General features: G+C 38.1%; 1 protein-coding gene across 1 annotated transcript in view; it reads left to right on the top strand.

Annotated features, from left to right (window-relative positions):
• The window catches only part of LOC141343959 (protein Niban 1-like), a 45,499-nt gene extending 24,852 nt beyond the window's left edge, over positions 1-20,647 (top strand). The window contains exons 2-14 of the mRNA XM_073848663.1: positions 4,362-4,492; positions 4,639-4,764; positions 4,852-4,966; positions 5,038-5,202; positions 8,476-8,591; positions 11,733-11,837; positions 12,155-12,317; positions 14,591-14,778; positions 15,004-15,150; positions 15,369-15,479; positions 15,586-15,693; positions 18,579-18,690; positions 18,773-20,647. Coding sequence (XP_073704764.1) covers positions 4,362-4,492; positions 4,639-4,764; positions 4,852-4,966; positions 5,038-5,202; positions 8,476-8,591; positions 11,733-11,837; positions 12,155-12,317; positions 14,591-14,778; positions 15,004-15,150; positions 15,369-15,479; positions 15,586-15,693; positions 18,579-18,690; positions 18,773-19,794 — 2,609 coding nt within the window. The 3' untranslated portion in view covers positions 19,795-20,647. The remainder of the gene's footprint in view (positions 1-4,361; positions 4,493-4,638; positions 4,765-4,851; positions 4,967-5,037; positions 5,203-8,475; positions 8,592-11,732; positions 11,838-12,154; positions 12,318-14,590; positions 14,779-15,003; positions 15,151-15,368; positions 15,480-15,585; positions 15,694-18,578; positions 18,691-18,772) is intronic.
• The last annotated feature ends 7 nt before the right edge of the window (positions 20,648-20,654 follow it).

Genomic DNA, 20,654 nt, shown 5'->3' with positions numbered 1-20,654 from the left:
TGTATTTGTATGTAATACCTAGCATGGAAAAAATCCAGATCCTAATCTATTAAGATTAAGGGTCTGGCATCGAGCAATGAAAAGCGCCTTACTCGAGGGGCGGCACCAAGCATGCATTTGAAACTCTCACTGCACACAATTGGATAACGCCACGACCAATCACAACAATACACGGTGATACACGCTAACTGATATATTAAACTCTTGCCGTATCCAGTCGGCAAAACAGCAAAAACGTCCTTCTTGCAAAGGAACGATTAGAGCGCGGATTTCTGTTCCTTTTTTATATGAAAAGCCAAGTCTAACTCGTTCATTGTAGCGGCCAAAGCCGTTTCAAACAACCTGTGTTCATCTGTAGCCATCTTACAATGTTTACTAAATGATTCCGGATGTCGCAGCGCTGTCGTCATCAGTTTAGCTCGCCTCTGGCCCGCCTACATCAGATACACCGATTTGATTGGTTCCCAGAACTGCTTACGTAATGCAGTAACGTGCATCATTGCTCGATGCCAGAGTGTCTTGCAGAGACAATTCAAATTGTGCTCTCGCGAGACCTCTGGATTTCCAGGGTATGTAATACCTGATTTATGTATAAATTTATATGTTAGTAACTGATTATTAGGTTTGTATAATTTAATAGCCAACTTCACAAAGATAGACAGAATATTCTTGTTGTCATCTTTGTTTTATTTTATTTTATTTTTATTTAATTTTATGTTATTTTGCAATGTTGATCTACACTACCAGTCAAAAGTTTTTGAACAGTAAACGTCTCTTCTGCTCACCAAGCCTGCATTTATTTGATCCAAAATATAACAAAAATGTTTTTGCTATTTAAAACAACTGCTTTCTATTTGAATATATTTTAAAATGTAATTTATTCCTGTTACGAAATTATAGAATATTTTTATTTAGCAAAGATGCTTTAAATTGATCAAAAGCGATGATAAAGATATTTACAATGTTACAAAAAAAAAAAATCAGTTTCAGATAAATGCTGTTCTTCTGAACTTTCTATTCATTAAAAAAACCTGCAAATATTTTACTTAGCTCTTTTTGACATAATAATAATAAATGTTTTTTTGAGCAGCAAATCTGAATATTAGAATGATTTCTGAAAGATCGTGACTGGAGTAATGATGCTAAAAATTAAACTGGCAGCAATAAATTACATTTTAAAATATATTTAAATGGAAAACAGTTATTTTAAATAGTAAAAATATTTCAAAATCTTACTGTATTTTCTGTTCTTTGGATCAAATAAATGCAGGCCTGGTGAGCATATAACACATTAAATAAACATTCAAAATCTTCCTGTTCAAAAACTTTTGACTGGTAGTGTATTGAAGGAATAATTAACCTAAAAATAAAAAAAAGAAATTTAAATCATTACTAAAGTCATTATTAATTTATTGACAGTTTGTTTTTGAAATACAAAAAGGATCCAAACAGTACAACAAAGCAATATATAAGTATTCCTCAAGACTCATGTGCAATATTTTAAATCTTCTGAAGCCTTTGCAAGATTTATGTGAGGAACAGAGAGACTTAAATCAGATCCGATCATTGAGTCAGTCAGCTGAAGTAAAGCAGTGGGATTTATTTATTAAAAAGCACAGTCCAATTTTTGAACCCGATCAGCTGGTTCAAATGAACTGGGAAGATTATCCGTGACTAATGATTTCCATTACTTTCTCACACAAAGTAAATGTCTGATCATTTATTTAGGTAAGAAATGTCTTGAACAACTCTGCATGATCATGACAAGATGCCAACAACTTTTAGCAGATGTGATAGTTACTTGTTTGCCTTGGCAAGATATCATTTTCAACATTAAAACGGCATTTTCTAATGTTTTCCAATGGACTAACATAAATTGATATATCAGGCTCATGTTGAATCTAGACTCCACAACATGCCTTTTTGTAATCCCAAATCAACTATATGATCAGAATCGTCATGGTGACCATAGCTGGACCACAAGTCAGCAGTATTTTGTCATTTTCTAAATTGTATCAGACACTATTTTGCCAAGCGGTGGTAATGGTTAAAATAGCATGTCTAATGTGAACTGTAAATTACATATAATGCAGCTGCTGCCAATGGCTTCTTCCAGACAATCAGAATTCTATACTATTTACTCCTTGGCAGGAAATATTATTTCCAAGGAAAGTCCAAGAATATTTTCCTTTAAAAACTTGGAAATTGGGATCCAAGCCCAAGAGCTGTTGCAAATAAAGTTTTGAACTCAGTTTGCTCAGTGGAATATTGTTGAAATGAACTGAGGCCTGCACTCTGTGCCATGTCATTTTGGCGGTGCAGTGAAGTGGTAAAGATGGCTCAGTCTTTAGGAATGAGTCACAGACTTTCTCCTCCCTCAGAGTCAGAGACAATAAGATGTATCATCGCAGTGTATTAACTTGATACCTGTCACTGTAGATACTGTGATATGTATTATTATTATAAAGTAAAAGTTCTTATTTTGTACTTTGGTCACATCGCCCATTCCTAGTCATGGCAACACGGGTTGGTTGCGTCATGGATGCTTCAACAAGGTATAGCTAAATTTTGTACAATATGTACTAAACATAATATTTATAAAACATATGGAATAAATAGTCCGAATAGTATACTAGTATGATGTTCACAATAATTTATAATGTTAAAAAACTATTTTAAAAAAAAATTAATTTGGGTCTAGTCTTGGTCTGGATCTTGAGGGGTCTTGTTTTAGTCTTGATTTGGGTCTGGTCTTGGTCTGAATCTTAAGGGGTCTAGTCTTGGTCTGGATCTTGTGGGGTCCAAACTTGGTCTAGATCTGGGTCCCAAGAGGTCTAATCTTGGTGTGGATCTAAGTCCTAAAGAGTCTAGTCAAGTGTAAGTCTGGATTCGGTCTTGAAGGTCTAGTCTTGGTCTGGGTCTCGAGGGGTCTAATCTTGGTCTGGATTTGAGACCTAAAGGATCTAATCTTGGTATGGATTTGGGTATTGAAGGGTCTAGTCTGGTATGGATCTGAGACTAAAAGGATCTAGACTTGGTATGGATTTGGGTCTTGAAGAGTTTAGTCTGGATCTGGGTCTTGGTGGGTCTAGTCTTGGTCTGAATCTTAAATGGTCTAATCTTAGTCTGGATTTGGGTCTGGTCTTGGTCTGAATCTTGAGGGGGCTAGTCTTGGTCTGGGTCTGGGCCTCAAGGGTGTCTAATCATTGCCTGTATCTAAGTCTTAAAGGGTCTAGTTTAGGTCTGGATTTGGGTCTTGAGGGGTCTAATCTTGGTCTGGATCTGAGACTTAAAGGATCTAGTCTTGGTTTGGATTTGGGTATTAAAGGGTCTAGTCTGGTCTGGATCTGGGTCTTGAAGGATCTAGTCTTGGTCTAAATCTGGAGGATCTTGGTCTCGAGGAGTCTAATCTTGGTATGGATCTGAGACTTAAAGAATCTAATCTTGGTATGGATTTGGGTCTTGGGGGGGGTCTAGTCTGGATCTGGGTCTTAAAGGGTCTAGTCTTGGCCTGAATCCCGAGGATCTTGGTCTTAAGGGTTCTAGTCTTGGTCTGGATCTGATTCTTGAAAGGTCTAGTTATGGTCTGAATGTTGAGGGGTCTAGTGTTAATCTGGATTTGGGTCTGGTCTTGGTTTGGATCTCAAGGTGTGTAGGTTTGGTATGGATCTGGATCTCAATGGGTCTAATCTTGGTCTGGATCTTAGTCTTAAAGGGTCTAGTCTAGGTCTGGATTTGGGTCTTAAAGTGTCTAGTCTTGGTCTGATTCTTGAGGATCTTGGTCTTGAGAGGTCTAGTCTTGGTCTGGATCTGGGTCTGGAAGGGTCTAGTCTTGGTCTGAATCTTGAGGGGTCTAATCTTAGTCTGAATCTGGAAGGGCCTGAATCTCAAGGGGTCTAGTCTTGGTCTGAATCTGGATCTGGAAAGGGCTTATTTTGGTCTGCATCTGGGTCTTGTTCTTGGTTTACACCTCTGTAATAAATGTAAATATATTTGTAATTACACATTTTTAATTAGGAAGTTACAGTTTAGCATATTTAAAAATATATTGACCTCAAATGTGTCATCAAGTAACAAACTATGGCTCAAAATATAGTACTTAATCTGTGGTTTAGTATGTCAGTCAATACATCGTAATAAGTGTGCTTCTTTAAAGTATGACAACAGATTATTAAAGCATAATGATTAAAAAAGTACAAAGAAATTTCAAAGTGAACATTTTAATTACATTTAATGATTTTAATTACACAGTTTCTTTAATAATATATACTTTTCAGATTTAAGGTCCATTACAAGTGCACATTCAATACAGTTAAGCACCCTTTTTCCCAAGGGTAATCTGATCTTTCATATGTGTATAGGCCGGACAGAGGCTGAGCTGAAGAACTTTAGTCCTCATTACAGAAGGCAAAGCTGCATCGCCTTCTTTTGCCATCTGAAGGATGAGGTGGAGCAGCACAGAGCAGGACAGGCCCAGCTTCTCAAACAGAAGGTGAGAGCTTAACAGTTTTATATTAACACCATCAATTTATGTGTTGAATTAACTGCACTCTCACTTACATTATCAGTGTTTTATGATACATGGTGTTGCAGAGTTTTACTCCCACTGTATTTTTCACAAGTATGTTTCACTTCTAGGAGCCTCTGCAGGCCTCAGAGGTCCTGTACAAGGACAGTGTGCTTTTCTTCGATGACAGAAAATGGAGAGAGAGATTTGTAGTAGTCCGCGCCGACTATAGCCTGGAGCTACACGATAGCCAGGAGGTTAAAACTTATCTTTGATAATTTCCACATAAAATCACCTTTTCTGACAGAACATGATCATGATTTTGTAATATTTCATACATCCAGTCATATACAAAGGGAACGCCAGCCCGTCACAAACTCCTCCCAACAGGGGGCACAGTGTTGACCTCAGAGGAGAAATACACTGCCGTCGTAGATAAGGCCTTCCCTGATCCTAATGGTGAGTGTTTGTCTAGTTCTCAGTCCTGATCTCTCTCTTTCCACTGGAATGAGTGTTCATGTGTTGTTCAGGTTCTAAAGAAGAGCCCTCTGTTCCTGTGGTGATGGTTCCCGGTCCACTTCCTGTGTACCTGAGACTGCCTTACAGACGAGACTCGTACTTCTGTTTCCAGCAGGAGGAGAAGCGGGCCCGCTTCGTCTCAATCCTGAATGACTGCATTCGGCATCAGAACCAAGGTACCAGATTTGCACCACCTCAGTGCACTTTTGACTTTGCTTTTGCAGTCTATGATCAAATTGGTCAATTATACCCCTAAGGAGAAAGATTGATTTCCTACAGAATTTCTGTTTGCTCATTTTGAAAGTACTTTTCGAATCCTTTCTGACTAATTCTCTGTACACCCACCTAAAATCAACCTTAAACACATGCTATATTACAGTAGTGAGGCTGCTGAGAGGATCCCTCAAGCTGTGTGTGGCAGCCACTGCTCTTGCATCAGTTTAGTACTGTTTTTCTGTGGTGGTCATGGTGATACACTAATAATATCCAGAAATGCAATGCTGTCTTCCTGCGTACTTGCTACTTAGCGGTTACACTGCCTCTGCAGAGCATTATGTGTGCAATAAACTTCGTCACACAGCTGCAAAAGACTCCGCTTTGACACCTTCACACTTCATGTAGTGGGTGAGAGGAGAAATAACCATCTGTAACTATCTATACATAATGTGTACACATTACTATATTTCGCTGTTGTCTGTTATCGTAAGTCGAAAGTCAGATTAGAAAAGACTTTGAAATAAGCCTCTCAATTTAATGTAACGTTCATATTTGCAGCACAAATGCTGTGGGATGAGATACACAGCAAATTTTACTTGGAGTTAAAGAAGTAGTTCATTTCCAGAACAAAAATGTACAGATAATGTACTCACCCCACTGTCATCCAGCATGCCCATGTCTTTCTTTCTTCAGTCGTAAAGAAATTGTTTTTTAAAGAAAACATTTCAGAAATTATCTCCATATAGTGGACTTATATGGAGCTTCAACAGGCTTTAAATGATCCCAGCCGAGGAATAAGGGTCTTATTTAGCGAAACGATCAATCATTTTCTAAAAAAAATACTTTAAATGCTTGTCTTGTCCAGCTATGCATGCACTCTGTGCAATCCAGTTCAATACAGTTAGGGTATGTCAAAAAACTCCTATCTCATTTTCTCCTCTAGCTTCAAAATTGCCCTACATTGCTGCAGAAGTACCGAACCAGTGTTTATAAAGTGAACATGTAAAAAAAGACAAACGCCCAAAAAAAGGTAAAACAGCAATGTAGGGCGATTTTGAAGTTAGAGGAGAAAATGAGATGGGAGTTTTTCAACATACCCTAACTGTCTTGAAGGGGACTGCACATACGTACTGCATATGTATGGCAGAGAGACAAGATGAGCATTTGAGGTTAACAAAAAGTATATATATGCAGTCAAGCCCCTAAATTTTTCATACCCCTGGCAAATTCTGACTTAAAGTTACTTTTATTCAATAAGCAAGTTTGTTTTTGACCCAGAAATGATACAGGCTTCTCCCAAAAGATAATAAGACAATGTACAAGAGGCGTCATTGTGGATTTTTATTTACATTTTTTATTTACATTTGTACAAAAAGTGGCATGTCCAAAATTATTCTTACCTTTTGCAAACTGTCACAGTCTATGGGAAAATCCAAAGTTCTATACCATTCCAAATAGTCCAAGCTGTTCTAAAGCATCCTAATTACCCTGATTCATTGGGAACAGCTGTTTTAATCAACTCAACGGGTCAAAAACAGAAGCTCTCTGCTGTTGGTTTGTGGACAGTCATGGCTAAGATGAGCTCACTGAGGACCTGCGGCTGCGCATTGTGGCTGCTCACAAGTCAGGAAAGGGCTAGAAGACCACATCTAAATGTTTTGAAGTTCCAGTGGCTACAGTGCAAAGTATTATTAAAAAATACAAGAACGTTCTGCACTGTGAAAAATCTCAGAGGATGTGGTCGGAAGCCAAAAGTGACACCTGTGCTGGCCAGGAGGATAGTGAGAGAGGTAAAAAAGAAGGATCACCACCAAGGCCATTCTGATGAATCTGGGCTCTGCTGGTGGCAACGTCTCAAGGCAGACAGTCCAACGGACACTGAACACCGCTGGGTTCCACGGACGCAGACCAAGGAGGACACCACTTCTCCAGATAAGGCACACAAAAGCCCGCTTGGCATTTGCAAATGCACCAGTGGACATTTCAGCATGACAACGATCCAAAACACACTGCAAAAATGGTGAAGAAATGGTTAGCAGACAAAAACATTAACATTTTGCAGTGGCCCAGCCAGAGTCCTGACTTAAATCCAATTCAGAATCTATGGAGGGAGCTAAAGATCAGGGTGATTGCAAGGAGACCCTCCAACCTGAAAGAGTTGGTGTTTTATTAAAGTTAGTTTAGAAGCTACAAACAAAAAGCAGCTAGCTCATGCTATTTAGGAGGACAATATCTTAAAAATATACAACTAACCATAATAATATATAATTTAAATAATAATTTAAAACTATTTGTGACCATGTACCACAAAACCAGTCTTAAGTAGCATGGGTATATTTGTAGCAATAGCCAAAAATACATTGGGTCAAAATGATCATTTTTTTTCCATTTATGCCAAAAATCATTAGGATATTAAGTAAAGATCATGTACCATGAAGGTATTTTGTACATATCCTACTGTAAATATATCAAAACTTAATTTTGGATTAGTAATATGCATTTCTAAGAACTTCATTTAAACAATTTTAAAGGCGATTTTCAATATTTAAATTTTTTCCACCCTCAGATTCCAGATATTCAAATAGTTGTATCTCCGCCAAATATTAACCAAAAATTTACCATTATGACCAGGGTCGCATTTATGTATTAAGCAAAAAAGGTTTTACTTGAAACTATTACTTTTAAACTTTCCCCCCATAATTGTGCATCTGAAAGGGGAACTCCTACAAATGAATATTTAAAAAGGTCAGGTGCAAAAATAATTGTGTCCATGCCTTTTCAGCACTAATTCTTCACTGTGTGTCTTTAGTAATTCATGACAGTACTATCTTAATGCCAACAAGTTTGTGCTGGTGCAAGCTGTTAGTAAATCTGGCTCTTAGTTTTATTATTAATTTTATTATTGAAAAGTTACTTTTTTTATTTGGTGAGATACTGTCACGCTACTGAAAATGTAGTTGTGTTAGTGGTGTTGAGACGTTTAACACTGAATGTTAGATGTTCATTTTTTCCATATTTAAAAGTATGCTACATTTAAGTTTCAGTTTCCTCTCATTTTAGTAATACGCAAAAGCCTTTCATCATACAGTAGTTGGCATTTCCAAATAATTTCTGTGTCTTGGTCTTTTTCCTTTTTTCTGGAACCAGAAAAGAGAAGTTGCTCACATGATTCCCCATTACACAATCGATTCATCTGGCAGAACTGTTCTCTTCTCTCTTTTATGTCTCTGCAGATTGTCTGAAGAGTATGGAGTGTGAGGTGCAGGCTTTCCTAAAGGCCATTCACTTCTACCGGCAGGAGAAGGGTCACTATGAGTCATGGGATATGCTGGTGGGCACTGACTGTCAGGTGGGCCTCCTGGTCTCCATATTACTCACAAGCATGTTTTGAATGAGTTTCCGGAAAAATGGTATCCACATGAATGAGTAAGATGAGTCATGATGTAGTGGCCACAAAAATGAACAAACAGCCTGACTAATGCGCAGTGATTAAATCAGGCATCATAGTGTGGTCAGCAGGTTGGACAGAGCTGCCGGTCAGGTATTCAGAAGTGTCATGCTGTTAACATCCCAGTTGTCGCTCATTTCATGCTTGACTCTTTGAACTTAGCATTCCCATGCTCCAAACTCTTGTGTTTGCTTAAGAAACTTTGCGACTCACAAAACTCTTGCATAACTGCCTTAGCAAGCACCACAAATTATGGATATGTTGTTTCTTACAAAAAATCACATCAGAGCTCCTGTTGTTATGAAATCTTGTGATCACAGCAGGGTCTTTTACAGGATATCTGTTAGCTACCTAAGGAAACACCTCTGCCTTCCTCCAACTATTGTTAGGTCCTGTTTTGAGCCCTAATTTGGCAGACAAGGTGTTGTTTTGTTAGGGAACTGAAAACAGAAATGTAAACTAAGCTATTTTTACAATTAGTTACTATCACAAACCCTGACAAAGTGATGAGGCCCAACACAATGTACTTGTGAAAAAATGACATACTGTCATATAAATTACAGTTTTTCTTGATTGCTTTGACATGGTTAAAGAAACTAGGATCCACTCAGTTTTCATCATCACTATCTCAGCAGAGCAGAAGACATGTCTTGCAAATGTGTTAACCCTTTCTCATTGGATTGACACATTTTCCCCACCCTTTTGCAAAACAGTTAACACGGATGTCATTCAAGCAGTCCAAACTCCATTGTTTTAGCTATGGTAACCAAACAGAAACCATCTATTCCTAACTGTTAGAAACTACCTAGATTAGTATGAAATCACTCAAGCACCCGTTTGACACTCCTTCACACAAATCTTCAGTTAGCAATCAGTCTGCAGGCCTTATAAAAAGGTGCCACATCTGTGTTGTTCTTTGCCAGCATGGATGGAGGAGGCCTAACGCAGATGAGAGTGAGAGTAAGAGGTAGAGGGGTCCGAGGAAGAGGAGTCCGTGTGCGAGCCTGCGAGGTGGAGGTGTAGTTGGAAGGGCTCAAGTTTCAGATGAAATTCAGGCAACTGTTACTGATCACATTATCAATCATGGCTTTTCTCTTAGAGAGGCTGGACAAAGAGTCCAACCTGTTCTAAACAGAAACACTGTTGCATCCATTGTCAGAATTTTTCGACAGGAGAACAGGTAATGTTGCTGTACAGTAGATGCAGAAATATCTTCAGTGATATACTTTATGTAACTGTTTCCTCATTCCCATTACATGTATTCTTTATAGAATCCAAAGGCTACCATTCTCTGGTGGTAGAGGGAAAAATTTTAGTGCTGAGCAGGAGGCGGCCGTTGTAAACATGGTTGTGGCAAACAATGCCATAAGGCTGTGTGAAATCAGGGAAGCAGTGATTGCTTATACTTTACTGTAATAGATTTGATTTATTTTTTTCTTAATTTCTTATACTCCCATAGATTTTGGTTTACATGTATTCTCTGTAATATTTACAGTACTTCAGGTTTCAGACAAGGTTTGAAAAAATTGAATGTAATGGAATCAAGAAAAAATGCATCAAAGCATTTCTTGCTCTGGATCCAATTCTTTGCAAAAAGGCAAATTTGACACAGCCTATATAGAAAGACAACAAATGGCACTGGCAATAGGCTACAATGACAAGCAATGGTGCGCTGATTCACACTGAGTTCTGTATTTTGTATTTTGTTGTCCATTGTGTAATGATTGACTGAAAGAGCTCATATACTTGTTTGCAAGTTGTGTTGTTTGAAGGTAAAATTTGCTTTTGTCGCATATTTTAAATGTTTTGGCGCGGTTAGAGCCTTTTACCATGAGTGCCACTGTTTAGGCCTGTGTGTTAAGTGTTTTGAAAATGTGGAGTTTGAGTTGAAGGCTGCATTAAAGCAATCAAGAAAAACTGTAATTATATGAGCAATATCCCACAAGTAGATGTGAGATATGGCTGTATATCGGCACTGCTGTGATTTGGCCAAAGGTAATCACTGCGTGCGAATATACAGCCATATCTCACATCTACGAGTGTGATATTGCATTTTTACAACAGTTCGACGGCACGAGTGTATAAATACATAAAAACCAACAACGGAGTGTTCTTAATAATAACCCTCTTTTGTGCAAACTACTTCCTTCCGCCACGGCTTCAAATCTCAGTTTGACAGTTGAACAGCTGAGCCCAAGCCTCCGTTACTAATTCCAAAACGTCACTTTAGATCTAACGAAGGAATGTTAAGTTGCTTTATTGAAAACTTATTGTATTACTGTATTAAAAGCTCACTGTATTATGTAAAGATTTATAAGAGAGATGCTCTGGGCGATCGTGTTTACCTGCTTCTGATACAGCTTTCATCTTCATATTCACGATGTAGTTTGAATGTTTGCTGAGGAAAGCGTTGTCTGTGTCAAAACATGAATATCCTTAATATCATCTGTTAAAGGGGTCCTATTATGCTCTTTTACAAAGTCTTTATTTTGTTTTGGGGGTGCACTAGAACACACTATCATGCTTGGTGGTTTGAAAAACACATTATTTTTCACATAATTTACATTAATAAAACAGATTTCTCCCTAGAGACATAAAAAGTACTCCAGACGACTCCGGGGGGTTAATAATGCCGCATTCCAGGGAACCCGTTACCCGTGTTTTTCCAAGCTTCTACCCGTGAAAGTGCACCGGAACCCATTCACTGCCATTATAAAGCTTGAAAAAGCAAGATATTTATTAATATAACTCTGATTGTATTTATCTGAAAGAAGAAAGTCTAGGATAGCTCGAGGGTGAGTAAATCAAGGGGTAATTTTCATTTTTGGGTGAACTATCCCTTTAAAGCATATTTAGTGACACTGCCACGTCTGTGTGGTGATTCTGTCCATTGCAGACTGATTCACTGCTATGATATTACAACAACTAAGTGATTCAACACTTTTGCTGTTCCTCCATGAGTCTGTGTCTTGTGGGTGTTTTGTGTCTTGACTCAGTCTGCTATCATGGGTTTCAGTAGTGACTCCCTCTGCTGTTCTGCAGGTGCTGGCTAACCTGGTGATGGAGGAGCTGCTGCCCTCACTGCAGACAGAGCTGTTGCCTAAGCTGAAGGGAAAGAAGCCGGAGAGGAAGAGGGTGTGGTTTGTGGTCAGTGAGATCTCTTCACATCTATTCTTAGAATTTTGACACGTTATGTGTTGAATGTCACACTCAGGAAACATATTTTAAATTGTAAATACCCATACCCATTATTTTTCTGGTCTCCACACCATCCAAGAAAATAAAGGTTTAATACCATGAAAATGAATTCTCCTTCATGGCCTATGCCAGCTGCTCTATAAAGGGACTTTTAGCAATTAGGCAGCATGTAGACAAAGGCAGCTCTGTGTTCATGATGAAGTGGGTTTATGATGGCCATATTTAGGGTGTGAATGTGTTTTCTATTTATTTTCCTGTGTGGTTAGACAGTGGAAGCGACCTACGAGCTTGTGCATGAACAACTGCGAGAAGGATTGGAGAGTTTGAAAAATGAATGCAGAGAAGCCAGCAAACAGCAGGAGGCGCTCATTCGCTCAGACATGGACCAGATTGTCAACTCGCAAACATTCCTGGAAACCAAACTGCAGGGTATGAACTGTCTCTGTAGTATATACTATGTTCAAAAGTTTGGGGTCAGTACCTTTTTTTCATTTATTACTTTTTTTTCAGCAATTATACATATAATTTTCACTAAAAAATGAAAATTCTGTCATTAATTAGTAAGCCTCATGTCATCTTTGGAAAACAAATCGAGGTATTTTGACGAAATCCAAGAGCTTTCTATGGAAGCCTGTTTCCGCCACTGAATAAAAAATTAAAAAAGGTTATTGCGACTTTTATCTCACAATTCTGAGAAAATTGTTTCTCAGAATTGTGAAATATAAACTAAATTTATAATAGATATAAATGAGATTTAAACTCAATTGCGATTTCACATCTCGCAATTCAGATTTTTTTCTCAGAATTGCGTCATATACTCGTAATTTTGACTTTTTTCCCTCAGAATTGTGAGATATAAACTCACAATTGCGAGTTACAAAGTCAGACTTGCGAATTGTGAGAAATAAAGTCAGAATTGCGAGATATAAACAATTCTGACTTTTTTCTTGCGACTGTGTATCTCACAATTCTGACTTTTCTTCTCAGAATTGTGAGATATAATCTCGCAATTGCGAGTTAAAAAGTCCAGTTCTGAGGGGAAAAAAAGACTGAGATGTTCACAGAATTGCGAGATTATATCACACAATTCTGACTTTTTTCTTGCAATTGCGATTTATAACACGCAATTGTGACTTTATTTCTCAGAATTGTGAAATATAAACTCAATTTATGATAGATATAAATGAGATATAAACTCGCAATTTTGACTTTTTTCTCGCAATTGCGAGTTTACATCTCGCAATTCTGACATTTTTCTCAGAATTGTGTCATGTAAAACACTCGTAATTATTATTTTTTTTCTCAGAATTGCGAGATATAAACTCACAATTCCGAGTTATAAAGTCAGACTTGCGGGATATAAACTCACAATTGCGAGAAATAAAGTCAGAATTGCGAGATATGAACTCGCAATTCTGACTTTTTTCTTGCGACTTTGTATCTCACAATTCAATTGCGAGTTAAAAAGTTCAGTTCTGAGGAGAAAAAAAAGACTGATATTTTCACAGAATTGCGAGTTTCAGTATTGTGAAATATAAACTCAATTTATAATAGATATAAATAAGATATAAACTCGCAATTCTGAACTTCCTCGCAATTGCGAGTTTACATCTCGCAATTCTGACTTTTCTCAGAATTGTGTCATATAAACTCGGAATTATGATTTTTTTCTCAGAATTGTGAAATATAAACTCACAATCGCGGCTTATAAAGTCATTTATGTTAGATATGAACTCTTGCTCTTGAATAACTTTTTTCTTGCGACTTTGTATCTCTGTATTGTATCAATTGCGAGTTAAAAAGTCCAGTTCTGAGGAGAAAAAAAAGACTGCGAGTTTATATCACACAATTCTAACATAACTCGCAATTGTGAGTTTATATCACACAATTCTAACATAACTCGCAATTGTGAGTTTATATTACACAATTCTGTTTTATTTTTCTTGCAATTCTGACTTTCTCACTCGCTATTGCGATTTTTATCTCAATTCTTACTTTTTATCGAAACTGCAAGTATATATCACGCAATACTGACTTTATTTCGAAGAAATTGCGAGTTTATATCTCGCAATTCTGACTTTATAACTTGCAATTGTAAGTTTATATCTCACAATTCTGAGAAAAAAAGAATCAGAATTGTGAGATAAAAAGTCACAATTACCTTTTTTATTCAGTGGCAGAAACGGGCTTCCATAGTTTTCTGACCCTGCATAGACATCAACGCAACTGACACGTTCAAGGCCCAGAAAGGTAGTAAGGATATTGTTAAAATAGTCCATGTGACATCAGTGGTTAATTCGTAAGACTGACACGGAAGAGAAGAAATTGTTAAATAAAGTTGTTATTTATGTTTTTCTTGTGCCTCATAACATCACGGTTGAACCACTGATGTCACATGGACTATTTTAATGATGTCTTTGCTACCTTTCTAGGCTTTGAATGTGTCATTGCATTGCTGTCTATGCAGGGTCAGAAACATCTCGGATTTCATCAAAAATATTGTAATTTGTGTGAACTATCCCTTTAAAGATTTAGCTTTTCAGTTTAGTCAGCTAGTTTTACAAATGCCCCAGACTTCAAAACCATGCATGAAATGTTGTGCAAGCCTATGGCCACCATGTTGAGGAATATTCTTATCTGTGTAAATGTAGTCAGCGAGACATACCAAATCTATCTTCATGGAGTCTGTTTTTTTTTTTAAGGTCTAGTATCAGAGCCAGCCGTGAAATACTGTTCAGAGAGCGTGGCCCCGTACCTGACCTCAATCCTGGAGGAGCTGATGAGTCCAGTCAGCGCAGGCTTCCAGGCCGTGAGGCTGCTGTTAGAGGACGAGCTGACCCGAATCTGCAAGGAATTCCCTCAGGGGGGAGTCACAGAGGAACTTCAGAGCGTAAGCAGAACATTTAGGCTTAAAATGAATATTCATCTGCTGATTTCAACATTCAGCCAAGGCTACATTGCAAAACACTTGAAGCAAATCAGGTCATTTTTTCCCCTCTGAGAACAAACTTAAATGTTGGACAGCAGAGCTGACGTGATTAGATCATGTTGGAATAATGATCATCCAAAGTCAGACTCCCTTGAGTTCTCATGAGTCATGCCTGTCTGTTTGAAGGCTTTGCAGCAGGTGGGTCGTGACCGCATGGAGGACTGTTACCAGCATGTGAACGTCCTGAGGGAACAACTCCAGGAACTTCGCAACAGATTCAAGTTCTCCAACTCGACGCGAGTAGTTCACTGCACCCAGAGTCAAATGCAGCAGGTGGGCGTCATCTGCAGGTTTTTGAGTGACTGGTCGTTGTAAGACTTGGTGGGGCTCTTAGATGTTTTATGTCCGTGTAATGAAATACTTCATCTCACCAAAAATGAAGTCAATGGAGAGCATTGCCTCATCTTGTCATGAACTTTGGTTCCCTCTACAGGGCAATGGAATATAATGAAATGTGGCATTTCTGCTGTGTTTTTCCACTCTTTTTTTAGCTGATGGAGAATGCTGTGTACACATTTGAGCTCCTGCTTCAGTCTGCCTTAAAGGACAAACCTGACAAACAGGCTTCAGTCATGGAGAAAGCCAAGCTGCGTGTCCTCAAGGTTGGCTTTGAACACATTTACAAAGTGTATACATTCAGTTTTGACAATAGAATAATTCTAACAAATGCAACATTATTATTATGGAATTTTTTTGTTTCCCCTTTAGCAATTTGACTATGACAGCAGCACAGTAAGGAAAAAGATTTTCCAGGAGGCTCTGGTTGACATCACACTTCCAGCCATCAAGAGAAACTTGGCGCCTGCCTGCAAAACTGTAAGCACTATTCAATTTTTGGGAAAATTTTTGTTGAACATTGAACAGAATACATTATTCTGTTAAGTTACTGCAGACTCTGTTTCTCTGATCAGATTAATACTTATTGACTTTAATTAGTTGGTACTTTAACAATGTCATTGTCAGTTCACCCAAAAATACAAATACTGTCATTAATTACTCAATCTCATGTCCCACACTCGCAAGACTTTCATTCATTTTTAGAAGACATATTAAGATTTTTTTTAACAAAATCCAAGAGCTTTCTGACCCTGCATAGACAGCAACGAAACTGACACGTTCAAGACCCAGAAAGATAGTTATAGCTACAAGAGTACTTTTTGTGTGCAAGGAAAACAAAATTTTATCTTCACCACGCATTCACGAGAATACCACAGTGCATGATTGTGATGCTTGTAATTAGAAATTGTTGAATAGAGTTATTTTTGTTTTCTTTGCACACAAAAATTATTCTTGTAGCTTCGAAAAAAATGATTGGACCACTGATGTCACATGGACTATTTTAACAATGTCCTTACTACCTTTCTGGGTCTTGAACGTGTCAGTTGTGTTGCTATGCAGGCTTAGATTTCAGCAAAAATATCTTACTTTGTTTTCTGAAGATGAACGGAGGTCTTATGGGTTTTGAACAACACGAGGTTGAGTAATTAATGACAGAATTTTCATTTTAGTGAGAACTATCCCTTTAACTACAGTGGGGCAAAAAAGTATTTAGTCAGCCACCAATTGTGCAAGTTCTCCCACTTAAAAAGATGAGAGAGGCCTGTCATTTTCATCATAGGTATACCTCAACTATGAGAGACAAAATGAGAAAAAATATCCAGAAAATCACATTGTCTGATTTTTAAAGAACTTATTTGCAAATTATGGTGGAAAATAAGTATTTGGTCACCTACAAACAAGCAAGATTTCTGGCTCTCACAGACCTGTAACTTCTTTTGTAAGAGGCTCCTCTGTCCTCTCGTTACCTGTGTTAATGGAACCTGTTTGAACTCGTTATCAGTATAAAAGACACCTGTCCACAACCTCAAACAGTCACACTCCAAACTCCACTATGGCCAAGATCAGAGAGCTGTCAAGGGACACCAGAAACAAAATTGTATACCTGCCCCAGGCTGGGAAGACTGAATCTGCAATAGGTAGAAATCAACTGTGGGAGCAATTATTAGAAAATGGAAGACATACAAGACCACTGATAATCTCCCCGATCTGGGGCTCCATGCAAGATTTCACCCCGTGGGGTCAAAATGGTCACAAGAACGGTGAGCAAAAATCCAGAGGGGACCTACTGAATGACCTGCAGAGAGCTGGGACTAAAGTAACAAAGACTACCATCAGTAACACACTACGCCGCCAGGGACTCAAATCCTGCAGTGCCAGATGTGTCCCCCTGCTTAAGCCAGTACATATCCAGGCCCGTCTGAAGTTTGCTAGAGAGCATTTGGATGATCCAGAAAAGGACTGGGAGAATGTCATATGGTCAGATGAAACCAAAATAGAACTTTTTGGTAAAAACTCTACTCGAAGAAAGAATGAGTTGGATCCAAAGAACACCATACCTACTGTGAAGCATGGGGGTTGAAACATGCTTTGGGGCTGTTTTTCTGCAAAGGGACCAGGACGACTGATCCGTGTAAAGGAAAGAATGAATGGGGCCATGTATCAATAGATTTTGAGTGAAAACCTCCTTCCATCAGACTTGACTTTTTGACTTGACTTGACACCGCCTGGGTAATGAAGGAGTGGCTTCGTAAGAAGCATTTCAAGGTCCTGGAGGCCCCCAGATCTCAACCCCATAGAAAATCTTTAAAGGGAGTTGAAAGTCTGTGTTGCCCAGCGCCAGCCCCAAAACATCACTGCTCTAGAGGAGATCTGCATGGAGGAATGGGCCAAAATACCAGCAACAGTGTGTGAAAACCTTGTGAGGACTTACAGAAAACGTTTGACCTCTGTCATTGCCAACAAAGGGTATATAACAAAGTATTGAGATGAACTTTTGTTATTGACCAAATACTTATTTTCCACCGTAATTTGCAAATAAATTCTTGAAAAATCAGACAATGTGATTTTCCGGATTTTTTTTCATAGTCGAGGTATACCTATGATGAAAATTACAGGCCTCTCTCATCTTTTTAAGTGGGAGAACTTGCACAATTGGTGGCTGGCTAAATACTTTTTTGCCCCACTGTATACCCTAAACAACAAAACTAAACAAAAATATAGCTATACATTCATTTTTTGTAAAACACTACTGACAAAAAAGATTTACTATAAAGAACCAACGCATTTGAGCCTTTTGTTCAGGAACTAGAATTCACTTGGCAGAACTCTATGTGTTGGATTCACTAAGAAGAACTGATTCAATTGATCCGTTTGTTCAGGAGTTGAACTTTGCTGGCAGCACAGCATGTGTTGTATTCACTAAAAAGAATCAGTTCATTAGAATCATTCATTCAGGAATCAGACTGATATTTAAGGGCATAGTTCATCCAAAAATGAAAATTCTGTCATTAATTAATCAGCATCATGTCGTTCCAAATCAGTAAAACCTTCATTCATCTTCGGAACACAAATTAGAACCAGTTCATTAGAGTCACCGACTTTACTTGTTTAGTTAAAAAGAACCAACTAATTACAGCCAATAGGTAAAATTTTACAGCATTGTAAATGCTACCAGAAACATTTCAAGCTGCTTTAATACAGTATTCTGTCTGTGATTGGGTTTCTGTTCTTGCTGACAGTAATACCATGTGTTTGTGTCATGATTTTATTTAATCGTATCACACAAATTCAGTGGTAATTTGTTCCTCGAGTTATAGGTAGTTTTCTCTGAAATGCTGACTGAATTTTCTTTCTTCTTCCAGGAGCTTCAAAATTATGAACAGTTCGTCTTTGCCGATTACACAAACTTTGTTCAAGTGGAGAATGTCTACGAGAACATACTGCTCAACCTTTTGAATAATGAAGTAAACAAAGGTAAACTGTTTTAGCTATTTGTTTTGAGTATCTGAGACATAAGCTCAACATCAATATCAACATCAATATTTTTGCCATACAGTGGTGAAGGAGGCAGCCAGCCTGAAGAAGAACAACCTGTTTGCTGACAGTACTGACCTGCAGTGTGTTAGCCAAAGCAGCCTGGCTGACAGCCGCACACCTCCCCTCTCTGCCCCCTCCAGCCCACCACAAGCTTTGGCGTCTGTGGCTATCTCCCAACAAGCAGAGCAGAAGATCACCTCTCCATCAGGAGGATCCATCAGTGAAAACACCAGTCAGAAACATGAAACTTCAGTCATTCCTACAGTGAAGATTACAGTGTCTTCTCCAGAATCTGTGGAACTTACATCACCATTAAATGTTCCTGAAACTCAACCAGATGTTCCTGCAACAATACCTAACAATGCATCACCTGTCCCAGACCCCTCACAGACAGTTTCCTCAACCAAACCTGAAGCCATCTTACCCACAGAAGATACATCATCTTCACAACCAGAGACATCCTCTAATATGAAGGATGAAGTTACAGAGGGATCTTCTGTTAGTACAGACCGAGCAGTCCATCTCAACTCAGCAGCTGAAGAAACTCCTGCTCCTCTCATTATCGCCTCTGAAACTCTAAATGCGGAAGCAGATGAAGAAAGCGAAGATGCAATGCATGAGTCTGAGGAAATGATCAAAGAGGAATGCATCCATGTTGTCCAACCTGATGTTAACCAGATAATCAACACTGAAGTTCTTCCAGACGTAAGTGTTGAAGACACTGCTGTGGATGCCAGTGTTTCCGACGAGCATGTTGTTGTGGAAAACAAGGCGTGTGAGGCAGCGCCTCCTAGTGATGAGAATAGAAATGAAACCCAAGACAGTCCCGCCATGGATGCTTCTCCTTCTCTCAACTCAGTTCCTGATGGTTCAGCAGAGGGTGCTGTTGCTTTAACATCAGATCTGGAGAAGCAAATCAGCGTCGTGAGCATAGATTCACCGGAGGAGACCGCTGATAGTGTGCAGGCTATCAGAAATCTCATCATGGAGGTCATCGAGGTAGAGGACGTAGTGAGACCTTGTGCAGATAATCAGCCTTAAAAAGGTCTGAATCAAATCCAGCTCTGCTAACAAAACCAACTACAGTGTTTCTATATTTTTCAGTTTTTTTAGTTGCGTCGTTTTTACAGACATTTACTATTTTTAAATAACAATCTAATTAATTACTTTGACTCACATAGAAACCAAGTGCCTGTGTAAACAGATTTTTTGTTTTTTGTAAAACTTTATCTTATATCTTTTCATATCACATTAACAAAAACTATATATATATACACACACACACACACACACACACACACACACACACACATATATATATATATATATACATAGATGGCTGTTTGTACTTGCAGTTTGTGTTTTCAAAACTTAAATGTAATATTTTTTAAAATGTGAGGAAAATTAAATGAGAATAAATAGAAACTCTACATTTTTAAATGGTACACAAATGTTTTTGGAGGACTGACTAATTTATTAATGTGTTGTGAGATAATAGGCGATTGTGCTGATCACTAAACAATTTTTGGTAACGCTTTACAATAAGGTGCTATTTGTTAACATTGGTTAATGCGTTAACTAACATGAACAAACAATGAACAATACATTACACTATTTATTAATAATAGTCGTTCATTGGTCGTGTTAGTTCCCAGTTCGTTAACTAATGCTAACACAAATTGTGATTTAGTATGCATTAGTAAATGCTGAAATTATCAGTAACTAAGTTTAATATTCTTAGTTCATCTTAAGTAGTTAAGTGATGTTTACTAATGAACCTTATTGTAAAGTGTTACCTAATTTTTTTTTGTACCATGCTGTAGATTTTCTGAAAATGAGACCGTACCTTTGTACATATGATTATCACAGTGAAATGTTGTTAAATAAATTTCCACAAAACA

Source organism: Garra rufa, chromosome 10 (genome assembly GCF_049309525.1).
Source record: "Garra rufa chromosome 10, GarRuf1.0, whole genome shotgun sequence".
Lineage (NCBI taxonomy): Eukaryota > Metazoa > Chordata > Actinopteri > Cypriniformes > Cyprinidae > Garra > Garra rufa.
The sequence above is the reverse complement of the archived record's forward strand: the minus strand, read 5'-3'. Positions and strand labels throughout refer to the sequence as shown.